The sequence below is a fragment of the Carex rostrata genome, chromosome 9 (genome assembly GCF_964058835.1).
Source record: "Carex rostrata chromosome 9, lpCarRost1.2, whole genome shotgun sequence".
Lineage (NCBI taxonomy): Eukaryota > Viridiplantae > Streptophyta > Magnoliopsida > Poales > Cyperaceae > Carex > Carex rostrata.
In genome coordinates, this window is record NC_135926.1 from 11,040,320 (window position 1) to 11,053,671 (window position 13,352).

Below are 13,352 nucleotides of genomic sequence, written 5' to 3' on the forward strand. Positions count from 1 at the left end.
CGGGCTCTATATATATATATAGGAACCTGCTAGCATGCTACGTGTAGCATAGCTCCCCTCCGTACAATGGCTCAATATTCGACTTTTCAAAATCCTAACGGTCGATCTGAACCGTTCATCTTGTTCTCCATATTAATATGTGTTTGGAGACCAAATTTTATATTTTTTTTTTGAATTTTTTTACTATTTTTTTAAATTTATTGAAAATCGCTGTTTTTTTATGATCCAGATTTGCTGAAAACAGCTATTTTCAATAAATCTAAAAAAATAGTAAACAAATTCCAAAAAATATAAAATTTGGTCTCCAAACACATATTAATATGGAGAACAGGATGAACGGTTCGGATCGACCGTTAGGATTTTGAAAAGTCGAATATTGAGCCGTTGCACGGAGGGGAGGTATGCTACGCATAGCATGCTAGCATATTCCTATATATATATATATATATATAGTTAGGCTGGGGTGCTATGGATAGCATACTGGCCTCTATGCTACGGCTCAATATTTGAGTTTTCAAAATCCAAACGGTCGATCCGAACCGTTCATCTTATTCTCCATATTAATATCTGCTTGGAGACCAAATTTTACATTTTTCTGAATTTTTTTACTATTTATTAAGTATTTTACAAAATTATTGATCCAACGGTGGCTGCACAAAACAGTAAAACCGTTGGATTAGCGATTTTCAAAGTGGCTTAATAAATAGTAAAAAAATTCAGAAAATTATAAAATTGGTCTCCAAGCAGATATTAATATGGAGAATAAGATGAACGGTTCGGATCGACCGTTTGAATTTTGAAAACTCGAATATTGAGCCGTAGCATAGAGGCCACTATGCTATCCATAGCACCCCAGCCTAACTCTATATATATATATATATATATATATATATATATATATATATAGAGGGTTGGCTAAGATCAAAGTGGTAATTCCTGAGCTTTGGTGCTACCAATTTGTTTTTCAATTTTTAAAGTTCAAAACGTCGATCCGAACCGTTCAAGTTGTTCTCCATATTAAATTGTGCTTGGAGACCAAATTTTACATTTTTCTGAATTTTTTTATTATTTATTAAGCCACTTTGAAAACAGCTGATCCAACGGTGGCTTCTGATTTTACTGTTTTGTTAAGCCACCGTTGGATCAGTGATTTTCAAAGTGGCTTAATAAATAGTAAAAAAATTCAAAAAAATGTAAAATTTGGTCTCCAAGCACAATTTAATATGGAGAACAACTTGAACGGTTCGGATCGACGTTTTGAACTTTGAAAATTGAAAAACGAATTGGTAGCACCAAAGCTCAGGAACTACCACTTTGATCTTAGCCAACCTCTATATATATATATATATATATATATATATATAACTTAGTTCATATCGAAATGAATTTCTGACTGCAATTGCTTGTATAAAAAGAGTGCGCATGTACTAGCTGAAGGGTAAGGCTAAGGTGCTATGGGTTGCATAGAGGGCTACGGTGCTACAACTCAATATTTAAGTTTTTAAAATCTAAATGGTCGATCCGAATCAGTCATCTTGTTCTCCATATCAATATGTGTTTGGAGACCAAATTTTACATTTTTTGGAAATTTTTTACTATTTTTTTAGATAGATAGAAAATCAAATATCTGAATGGTGCAGAATTTTTTAGATCGACTGATTTTCTACATATCTAAAAATCTAAAAAAACAGTAAAAATTTTTCAAAAAATGTAAAATTTGGTCTCCAAACACATATTAATATGGAGAACAAGAAAAACAGTTCGGATCGACCGTTTAGATTTTGAAAACTCAAATATTGAGCCGTAGCACCGTAGCCCTCTATGCAACCCATAGCACCTTAGTCTTACCCCTCGCTGAAAGTGTCAAAGTGCTCTTATGCCAATTTTTTATTAGCTATATTCATTTTTTTTTCTTTGCATTAAAGACCTTATTTGTTATTTTCCGCAAATTAGGATGGTCTCCATCTTTATTTGTGGTGAACCAGAGAATTAGATTTTTTTTTTTTTTAATTTAAGTTTTTGTTATTATATTACTTTTTGTTGATGTTTGATTTTGTGTGTGTGTGTGTGTGCAGGTGAAATAATGCATTGAACCTTTAGTTGTAACATATATACATCATAACAAGAAAAAGTTACTTTAACAACAAGAAGCTTTAAATTAGTAAAAAATAATCTTAACACTCTGATCGGAACCATCAATTCCCTTTTAAAACGAGAAATGGAATTGAAGTTTTCTGAATTTCTCTGATCGGATCAGCGGAAGCAACAGGAGATGATTTCTTTTGACGCGATTTGGTGAGAAAATTTTCCAACAACTAATTCCCGTGAAAAACGAAGAGATTTGGCGAGAGTTCATTTTGATAAACACTGTCGGTAATTTATTTCCAGCGATACCCTCTTCTACCCTCTTCTCATTACTCGCGCCTCTCTCAATCATAGCTCCAGCAGCCTCTAATGGCGAATCCGAAAATCACGCTACTAGCGCCCAATCCCCAAACTGGTGGGCACCGCTCTACCGGTGGCAGGGCGGGGCGGAGATTTGGAGCGTTCACCGAAGAAAAGGCGAAAGTGTTTCGCAAGAAGATGTTGAAAACAGAGACCTGTCTTTGGCTAGGTAACAGGAAGGCGAAATTAACGGTTCATGCATCACTCTGCCATAGCCTCTCCTTGAAGAGAAGGCGAAATTGCTAGGTAACAGGAAGCTGACATCATGTATATCTTTGGCTAAGAATGAAATAGGGTATAGACCCCTTGTATCCACTTGAAACCAATAAGACTGGTACCATCGTACCAGTACCAAATCGGGTACAAACCTGTTATATCCTAAATATAAATATAACTAAATTAGTTGTTTAAACAATTACATGGTGCTGTAAATTAACGGTTCATGCTTGGAACAAATTCTGTCTGGTGCTGATTCTCTATTTTTGTATTTTCACAGGAATTGAGCTGATAATGAGCACTGAGATTGTAAAGGCTGATGTTGGTTCAAAGTCTCTTAGCAGTGCAACCTTCAACTATGACATCTTAATCATCGCCACTGGTTCATCGGTATGACATTATTTCTGAAATTTCCACGAGTGATTTATTTTAGATTCTTTTTCTGTTATTTAGACTAAGAAAGTCTTGCATAATAATATGTTACTGCATGTTATGACATACGATAAAATTGACTGATTTTGGCGTACAAAGAGCTGATGTAAACAATATCCTCTACCTAAGGGAGATTTGATGATGCAGATAAGATAGTTGCCGCAATTCAAGCAAAGAAGGGTGGGCCGCTGTTGTAGGATGAAGAACAATGATATGGTGGAAGAATTTCTATTGCAATGAGGCTTATACACTAATTAGCTAATTACCAGTTCCTTACTGTCTTTTCCTTTTTGTTTTAGGTTATCAGGTTTTATCTTCAAAATGTTTCTCTTCTTACTTTTCTTTTTTCTACATTTTCACTTTTTTAGTAGAGATGAGCCGATGAGGTGATATGTCACCTTAGTGTTCCTGTGTGCACTTAATTTTATTTACCATATTTTATTGTAAAATCTAAAAATTTTGCTTGTACCATTTCTTCAATGAAATAAAGTAAACAAAGACCAGATCTTTGTTTTTCACAAAAAAAAAAAAAAAATTAAACTATGGTCTTTGCTGAGCCTTGGTGCAGTATGTATGTTTCCCTTTAGTTTTTTTTTTGTTCCTCTCTTCAATCAAATGTTGGTTGATGCTGCCTTTGTTATTTAAATATCTAATTTGATTCCACTACTTGTACAATTCTAGCGTCTCGATTGTTCAATGCTGAAATTACTGCTTTCTATGAGGGTACTATGCCGATAAAGGTGTTAAAATAATCAAGGGCACCGTAGCTGTGGGGTTTGATTCTGGCACCAATGGGGATGTAAGTACTGGAGGTCATCCTACAGTGCCATTATTTGGAAGTGTTTAACAGTAAAAGAGATCTGATTTGTTGCACAAAGAATAACAAGGACAAAAGTGTCATTTTCACTTAAATGAAATCATTCCATTTGATTATATATACCTTCCGATCAACAATTTGAGATGAATTCAATTCTTCTCCATTTTATTTCCGATCAACAAATTTCAATTGAAAATCATCTCTATTGAATTCTATTGAATTGAAATCAATTGAACTCTATAAGGGTTGAGGTTCCGATCAGACCCTAAATTTTTGTAAGATAGGACAGCTTCTACTTCACATTTTATATTATTGGGTCTACGAGTTAAAAGACTTTAAGGTTTCCAGACTCCAGTATACTTCTCATTCATTGTTATTTTGTATCTGCTTTCCTTTTAAATAGGTAGCCAAGTTTGCATCGTCCAGTGGAGGAACTTGTATATGTCTTTATGCATGTCCCTGTCTATCATTTTTTTAGACACAGCACTAAATGAGTTTATTATTTAGTCATGTAATGTGATTTTGTCGTTAAAAGCAATGTCTGATCTTTGAGAACATAATTACAACGATTGTTACTTTGCTGCTTTATCATCCCAGTCAACTTGCAGAATACCAAATTTACTGGTGCATACCTGCAAGCTAACCATTGTTGCTTTGCTACTACTGATCCAAATTTCAAAAAATCGAATTCGAAACTTCAAACTAACTCAATAAACTAGTTATATATTGAACTTGTAGAATACCAATTTTTACAATTTTTGAATTTTTTTTTTACTATTTTTTATGATTTATGAAAGATTGCAAAAAATGGCCTAAAATATTTTTTACTACTTTATCATCCCAGTCAGCTTGCAGGTATGCACCAAACCTAAAATAAAGACATCAATTTATCATTTTGCAAATGTTTTCCATGTGCCGTTGCTTCACTGACATCTATTTTTAATTATTTCATAAAGTTACCATGCTTGGTTAAGGCAGAAATAATAAATGCATAAACTACTTCAAAACTTCAGATCCACAGAGTGCCATGTCTCCTACTTTTTATTGTTTAATTATCAGATATGGTGAGTAGCTTATTTTGGTACCTGAAATGTCACAAATTTGGATTCCATTCCAATTGGTCCTTGTACTATTAATAGGTTAGTCTCAGGATCAGCTGGGATTGTTCAAAGCAACCGAGACAATATGACAAAAGGGCAAGTTGTTGATGACTAAGTTAAGCAAAGTAACAGTCCCGCAACAACAAAGATATTTGAAAACTATGCGATGCTGTCATTTAATGTCAGACAAATGCTACCTTTGCCTGCTTGGTACTCTGAAATTCACAAATACTTAAATACCAGATTAAGTGTTAATAATGATCAAAAGTACATGATCAGGCCCAGTCAAATTAAAATAACTGGGACGACTGAATTACCTTACAAGAACTTCAAATCATCACCAACTAACCTACACAAAAATTGCATGTATGAATTGAACCAAGAAAGTAGGTGCTCCTGATATAAACTATGAATAATGTTCTTCAACATTTTACCAGGATGTGTACCAAAATATCAAGAAATCGCAAAAGTTCTCTTGCAACCCCTGATAAGAAGGACAAGTTAACCAAGTTACTATTTAAGCAAACTAGAACTATAGAATTTTTTCTAATATTCCCCTATACAATATCAAAATATCATGGATGCCCAACTATAGCAGTAATACCAACTTTAACCCTTATTTTTTCTTCGAAAATTTCCTACAGTATCCCCAATTCCTGCACTTCTCTCTCAGTGGTCAATCGTGTAACAGAAAAGCTATACTTTATGGCTTTTTAAAACTTGCACAAGTTTCAATGGGAAAGACAACACAAAATTTTCTCATTATACAGGGGTATATGGAATATTTTAAGAGTGTACAGGAATTATACAAAATTGATCAGAAAAAATAAGGTCAAGAAGTTGACATACTATTTAGATATATATTCAACAAGGTGTCTGTCGAGCTGGAAATGTTCACAAAGTAGCCTCTACAATAGGTAAGGAAAACAATGTGTTATATATACTATTCATTTATTATGCAACTTAGTTTTGTATTTAAAAAATGCAGCACTAAAAAATCAAACAATCAGATTACAGGAAATGTTCCCAAAAAGAATCCCAAAAGATAATTAAGGTAAACAATAGTATTATACCAACTTGGTCCAATGCTATTGGTTATCATTGAACCATAGGTACTAACTATGACACTATTACCAAGGCACACAATATGCATTTTGTTGTAACGGAAGAATCAGTAATACAAGTACTGGTTTGGCTAAGAAATTGTCAAATCATAATTTTCATTAATGCAATTTATTTGTATTGCCCAGATGAGGCTAAAATGGATCTTTACTGAGGTATACAGAATTATCTAGATTAAGACTCAACTAATTGAGGCAGTGCAGCAGCAAGAAAAAGAGATTGATAGATTGCATACCTTAGAAATATTAGGAGATGAGAATGGTTTTGGTACAAAAGTTATATCAGGGAATCTCGCAGCCTCAGCCGATTTGTCAAATAGTATATATGTTGGAATCTGATCTGTATCGCATACAAATTCAAATTATAAATCTAGCAATTCTGGTCAAGCAAATTTGAGCAAAGTAGTAAAATCTAAAAAATCCACCTAAAAACTTGCATAAAATCTGAGATTAAGTTCAACATTTTTGTCTCTCTACAGTCAGACTTATAAACGAGATGGTTACTTCCATATCAGAAAGAGGTATGTCTAATATTACATATTATAGATATATATATAAAATAAATAAGGTAGAACTTTAGAGAAACAAACAACAATATAGGAATATTCCTGATCGATGTGTAGGCACATTATTCTATGTGCCATTGTCATCTATATAATGTAATTTCACAATAATAAGAAAGGGTATATTTACAGTTTTTGAATTATTTTGGGCTTTCTTCTCCAAATTCTGTAAAGGATAAAAAAAAAAAGTTTTCCAAAAGAAACATACCCCGTATAGATACACCAAACAAGGGGGCAGCATTTGGGTAGCGGCCAAGATCAATTACCCCAAAAGAGAGGTTCTTATTGGAATATCTGCAGAGAACAGCATCTTAAAAAAGAATTGCACAAGATAGTATTTTATTGCAAGTTCAGTACAGCTTAGAAAATGGTACTATTAACAACTGCAAGCTATTTGACTTGCACATATCTCAACTAAGCACAACTAAACAACAACAAAACAGAAACAGTAGAAAGTATGAAATAGACCTGACCATAAATAGGTGCAGTGTGGAATCTGATATAACACTTCCAAAAATATTTACAAATAACACAGAACATTTGGAAAGGGTAGTATTGAGTTAAATTCTGACACTGGTTTCCCTAATTGCTTTCTACAAGAAAATAAATAGTTGTCGTTTACCATATACTTGCTTTAAACAATCAAAATGCAGCATTATATGCTACAAAAGTATGGGAAAACCAGTTCCACAGAGCACCTGCTCTCCCCCTTCTCTAATTAACAAAAAGGAGCAACCATGTACTCATCATGAAAACACCACCTTTACAAGGCTGCATCACCATTACTACCTCACCTGTAGTAAGCTCCTTTCTTCTTTGACCCTAAGACTGAAACCTTGGTCTTACCAGCTTGGTGTTATATATGAATAATGCAAATGACTTGTTTTTTGTTTTATTGAAGGTGGGTATACTTATGCATTGGAAGGAGTACATACACAGTTGAGAGCTCAGCAAAAACACGACTTGTACGCACCCAAGATAATGAAGTAGAAGCACGTAATTCAATCTGTTAAATGCTGAAGAGAAATGGGTTATTTTGTAGATAAATATCATACTTATGAATTTCTAACTAAGTAGAAAAAAGGAAGGTCAATAATACAATGAACAGGATTAAAAACAGACCAGCCAATATCTAGTGGTGTTGCCTTCTGATAATATGCTATCAAGTTGAAAAGGTGTCAGCTCAGTACATGCGCCTAAAATACAAGGTAGAAAAAAAATCACTGTTAAATGGTAGAACCAGTTAAAATACATCAAAAAGATAAAATAGCAAAAGAAATGACATTTTGTAAAATTTTCTTTGCAAACTGATCTGATTATTTTATAGCATTAGCATAAAGTCTGACTTTACTCGTATATTACGAATAAGACACAAGGATTAGTTTTTTTCTATGCTTACCAAGGCCATCACAAGGCGGTTGCTGAGTAACAACAAACATAACTGCAATAAAAAAATGATTTAAATTAGTGAAGGACAGCTCTCTAAGCCTCTCAAATGCACAATATGATAGTGGTTTACCAATTGTAATATGCTGCACCATTTAATCTAACTAATCCATGAATTGAGCAATTAAGCCTTGACTATTCTTTAGTTTCCATAATTTAACCAAACTTTTCCTTTACCCCCTCCAACCCACACGCCCCCAAAAAAAAAATTGTTAAGCACCAACTGGTTAGGGAAAAGGACAAACAAATATCCAGTTAAAGAGTACCAATAAAAGCGAATAGGTAGCTCAGAGAAAGCCGATAGTCCATGACCAAACAGACAGCTAACAGGAAAACCTGATATATCAAAAACAAATACACAAAAAAGAAAAAAAAGAAAAAAACATAAATTGCAGAATAGACAGCACAGAGAGGACAGAGGCAAACAAAGCATAAGAAAATCTTAATTAGTATTGGCTAGTTACCCTACTAGGTCAGGTTTTTAGCATTAGTTTTACCAAGTTATGCACATAAAATTGCATCATAAAACATTATTTGACTTGCACCATACCATTGCTTTAAAGTAATCTGCAACTTTGCAAAAGAATAGCATCAAAGCTTAGAATATTAATAAATGTTGGAGGTTCTAAAGTTCAATAATATTAGGCTAACCAGCTCCAGATAAAGAAATAGTACCTTACAAGTATACCCTCAGAAATTGCATCAATAGCATTACTCTAACACAAAAATTAGCACCTAAATGGTTAAACCAAGAAAAAAATCATACCTTGGCATAAAATAACGCATCAGCAATGAATCCTTCCCAGTTTTCCTCCTTCACAAACTGCTCAAAAGTTCGAAGTTATCAAGGATCAGATAATAATTCCTACAAGATGGTGCTCGAAAAAAAAAAATTCAAAATGTACTATTAGACCTATATTTCCATATCACTTCATTCACGATTCTTTCATTGTGCTTGAGTGAATCTATAACATGAATTAGATTTCAGCCAGACTACCTATCTAGCTTTTCCAAAACTTTCTATTATACCAGTTCTATATAGGTAGCAGCCAGATGATACTGGAATATAGGAGCTCATGTTGTGCTTACTGACCAGTACTCTAGGCCTCCGATTTCCTCCGATTTTATTCTTTTACCTAAATTAGCCCCATCTATGACAGACCAATGCAGCTTAAGCTTCCAATTAAGATCCATATATGCAATCACCCCCTAGTTACTCAAAAATTGTACAAATTACCCCAAATAGTGAAATAGTGCCATAAATAAGATTGAATCCAACCTTAATCTCACATCAATTTGCCCTTTGTAAGACTATCCATAAGGTAATGTACTAACTAAAGATAAGGAAAATATAACATAACCGTAGCCTAACCAGAAACACTATCACTGGTACAAACCTTTATTGCAAGAAACACCGATAATGCAAGCACCGCTTGGATCTCCTGTTTGAACAAATAAATAACCGATTAGAAAAACATAAAACGAGAGAAAACATGTGAACAAAATGATCAAATTACCCGTCGGAGGAGATGGTGGGAGAAATCAGTGGAGACGTCCTGACAGGCGGCCCTGCGAGCAGCGAAGTAGGAGAAGAAGGCGAGGAGGTGGAGTAGATAGAAGGGCTCTGTCGCCATTGAGTTTAGCCATGGGATCGGGGGTTGTTTCCGGTTCGTTTCTTGCGACGTCGTCTCCATTTGTGTTGAACTGAGCGGCGGGATCTAGTCGATGGATCAGCAGATGGGTTTTGGTTTACGGTTGTTTACTCACTAAGGTAATGCTTTTAACAGAGTATCTTAGGCTTCATACAGCGCACGGACTAGAGAATCAAAACAGCTCTACATATAGTTTATGCGCTGCATGAAGCGAAAACTACTCTTTTAATTCGAACAAAATTCGCAAGGAAGAATTGGAAGACTGGGTATTTTGCTACGGAGAAACACACGAGTCGGGATCCTATGAAGAAACCCAAATTCTGAGTTTAGATTCGGACCGTCCGATCAGAATTCGGACAAATCCGACTTGAGGTAGAATGGCTAACAAGATATTACCGATAAGTAACCTGCTAACTGCCTCCAAATCCAATTGACGCCCTCAAACTATTATTCGATCTGTAAACGGTCAGATACGGATCGATATCAAATGGATATATAAATACAAATACAATATGAATATAATTCGAATAATTAAAATTAATTACTAATGTACATTCTAATAAAGAATAATATTTAAATATAATTTTTTCATTCATAAATTAGATCTAATATTTTTCATAATAAATTTGTTGGTTACAAAATATATATAATATTATTAAAATAATAATCACTAGTCATGTCATAGTGTTATATTGTTCATCAAAATGTAAATGTATATACAGTTTAATGAATCATCGGTATGTATATGCAGTTTAATAAATCAATTTATAAATAGAAAGTATATTTGTTGTGATTTAGGGATGTAAACAAACAGATACGGATAGTTAAACGTCAAATTATATCCTTATCTGTTAAAATTTTCGAATATGAAAACAGATACGGATACAGATAAGATAATTGAGTAATTTTTCTGATTTGGATCTGAAATAGCTGATCCGTTTAAACTCTTAATTGGGTCTTTTAGAATGTAGACGCTATGTCCAGCGCTTTGTTCAACTCTGTCTACAACTCTATAAAATACGAATATTATCAGTTATCCTCAATTCTGAATCATCAAGTTGAACGGAGTGTTTATTCCGGAGGTATTCATATAATAAATCAAGTTCAAAATATTAATTGACAACTAGGGGGCGTTTGGTTCGCACTATAGGTCATTCCAAGGAATATAAGGATTCCTGGAAATGTAATGCCAGGGAATGTCATTCCAAGGCATGTGTTATTACTATGTTTGGTTCGCGCATGACTATTGCTTCAACATTCTCTGGAATGAGTCATTCCCATGTTTGGTTTGCGCATAGCTATCGCTTTTGGCATTCCAGACAATGTGCCATATGCATGACTTTTTTGCTCATTATACAAATTCGTCAAACATGTTAGCAGAAAGTCATATAATTAGTGCTAACTTTTCTTTAGTTACAATTTAGAAATGTTGTAAATTATATTTGAATTCAAAATAAAAATTACGGACTAGAAGGCACTCTTGCATATCTTAGGTTGCTTTGCATTTTTTGCAATGACATTGAAAATTTCCACAATATACATAAATATAAAATTTTCATTTTTTATTATATAAAGAAATATACTATAAAAGATTCTAATATGTACAATACTCTACACAACTCCTCACCCTGGTATTCTAATTATATCTTTAAAAGTATCAGTAGCTGCAACAGCTCAACCTTTTTACATAGTTTGTACCCCTAATTCCTAAAACCTCCTGATTGGCATTCATCTCTGAAAATTCTCCTGTTACGCTCATTTCATAATGCCCAAATTCTCGCTGCTCAAAGCGTGTCCCAGAGCCTTTGTACCTGCACCCAGTTGAATTGCATGCTGATTGCTTCCAGTAACGTAATCGGCGTCCTAGAGCACATGATTGCAGCTAGGCCCCTCCAGAACTGCATCAGCCAGGGCAGGCAAAAAAAGAAGATTTCGCTGAAGCTGAGCTTGAAACCTGAAATTATGGAATTACCTGATTTGCATGGTAGGAAGAACTCTGAATTTCGAGTATGCAAATTACAAGGATAAATTACCAGTATACAAATTATAGAGGTAATAAGAAGAACTCCGAATTTTGAGTTGAAGGAAGAAGCAAGGCAATAGCAACCAACTCACAAATTTGAGAAATCAGGTCAAGGGTTACACAAGGTGACAAAAATTAAATAAATCAACAAATCCAGAAGTAACCAACTCAGGTTTCTAAGCACTCACTAAGGAAGATTATAACTTGTATGTTTAGAAGTAATATTTGAGATTGTCGAGTGATCCTATCCATAAAAACGACAAATTATTAGAATATAGCTACATACCTTGCTAGGTGGTAGATGAGTTGTTACATCATTCATAAAGTCAAACATCATCAACATCCTCCTTATTGTTTCTTGCAATAAACTCATGCTCAAAAGTATAAATATATATGAACTCTACCACTTCGTTTAATTTCAACTGGCTTTCGGCATGTCATAGACCTATAATTAAAAGAAGCCAATTTTTTATTATCCTTTGCCATTTTACCCCAACAAAGAATACTTTAGAAAACATTATTTAATAATAACTCCAGCAAAGAGCAATGTAGAAAGCATTCTCTAAACTAATAATGAAGTAATTCAAAAGTAACCTCTACATTTACAAGACACGAGAAGGATCTGGTAGGAAAGTTAGACCCATACTTTATCTCTGCTATTCTAGGATGACTAGCTGAACCAAAATCTTTCTGCATGTTACAAAAACAACTAAATTAGTACCCTGTATTGGCCAGTCTTGTACCAGAACCAACCTTTTTGTTATACTCTGTAGTTTATATTTTTGCAGGAAGGAGGAGTTGACAACAAGCAATTAAAAAAGAAAAGAACATCTGGCACCTTGGTTGCTCCTGCAATAACAAGAAATGATATGGTTTAAATTGGGGATTTTTTACTTAATTACCTGTTTCTTATTTGATAAAGAGGAGGCTTCATGAGTGCAATCAGAGTCCTATGTACAGAGACAGATTTTGATTTCTCATGAGATCAAATTAAAATAAAGTTAAAGAGACACAAAGGTAAACAATTTCACCTTATTTTTCTAGAATCAAGAAAACAAATTTCTCATGAGATCAAAATTGAAATAAAGTTAAAGAGGCTAAACAATTTCAACTTATTTTTCTGGAATCAAGAAGACAATTTTACCTTATCCCCTTCTGTGAGTAATCCATACTCCCGCCTCCAGTTTGCTTAGCAACGGCTTGCGCCTCTAATTTGAGCACTCCCCTATACATCGCCTGGAAAGCAATCACCGGTGCGAAGGAGGTGATAGGGACTGGAGAGGGATTGGGGAGGAAAGGCAGAAAAATGGAGAGAAGAAAATGAATTAGCGATGGGTAGTGCGAACAGGGAGAAAAAAAGAGACGGAATGAAAAAATAAAAAGTCGCTCGGTTTGTCTGATTCCCGTCGGTCGGGAATGAAAAAATTCCACATTTTTTTAGGCTATCGCGATAGCCATAAACGAGGGAATCGGAATGACAGGGAATGAAAGATTACCGCACTCATTCCCTTTGTAATTTTACCAAACGCGGTAATCA

At 34.2% G+C, this 13,352-nt stretch overlaps 1 protein-coding gene and 2 long non-coding RNA genes across 5 annotated transcripts; 1 reads left to right on the forward strand and 2 right to left on the reverse strand.

Moving 5' to 3' along the window:
* Positions 1–2,166: 2,166 nt before the first annotated feature.
* Positions 2,167–3,598, forward strand: LOC144559734 (uncharacterized). Its single transcript, XR_013513219.1, has 3 exons — positions 2,167–2,691; positions 2,942–3,051; positions 3,241–3,598. It is a non-coding gene; the product is annotated as an uncharacterized LOC144559734 (long non-coding RNA).
* Positions 3,599–5,129: 1,531 nt separating this feature from the next.
* LOC144559517 (Thioredoxin superfamily protein) lies at positions 5,130–9,910 on the reverse strand. 3 transcript variants are annotated; one of them, XR_013513161.1, is made up of 11 exons: positions 9,658–9,910; positions 9,538–9,582; positions 8,907–8,963; positions 8,407–8,476; positions 8,094–8,135; positions 7,817–7,890; positions 7,630–7,700; positions 6,903–6,988; positions 6,368–6,466; positions 5,860–5,918; positions 5,130–5,494 (listed from the first exon to the last, which is right to left on the reverse strand). XR_013513161.1 is itself a non-coding variant. In XM_078308567.1 (11 exons), coding segments are annotated over exons 1-11 (786 nt in total). In that variant the 5' UTR covers positions 9,835–9,910; the 3' UTR covers positions 5,130–5,493. The 3 variants fall into 3 exon arrangements, 2 of the variants coding, with proteins under 2 accessions (XP_078164693.1, XP_078164694.1); XM_078308567.1 differs by having other exon boundaries at positions 6,368–6,471; XM_078308568.1 differs by lacking the exon at positions 8,094–8,135 and having other exon boundaries at positions 6,368–6,471.
* A 1,502-nt stretch (positions 9,911–11,412) lies between these two features.
* LOC144559773 (uncharacterized) lies at positions 11,413–13,109 on the reverse strand. The gene is made up of 3 exons (XR_013513241.1): positions 12,960–13,109; positions 12,102–12,664; positions 11,413–11,690 (listed from the first exon to the last, which is right to left on the reverse strand). It is a non-coding gene; the product is annotated as an uncharacterized LOC144559773 (long non-coding RNA).
* Between the last annotated feature and the right edge of the window lie 243 nt (positions 13,110–13,352).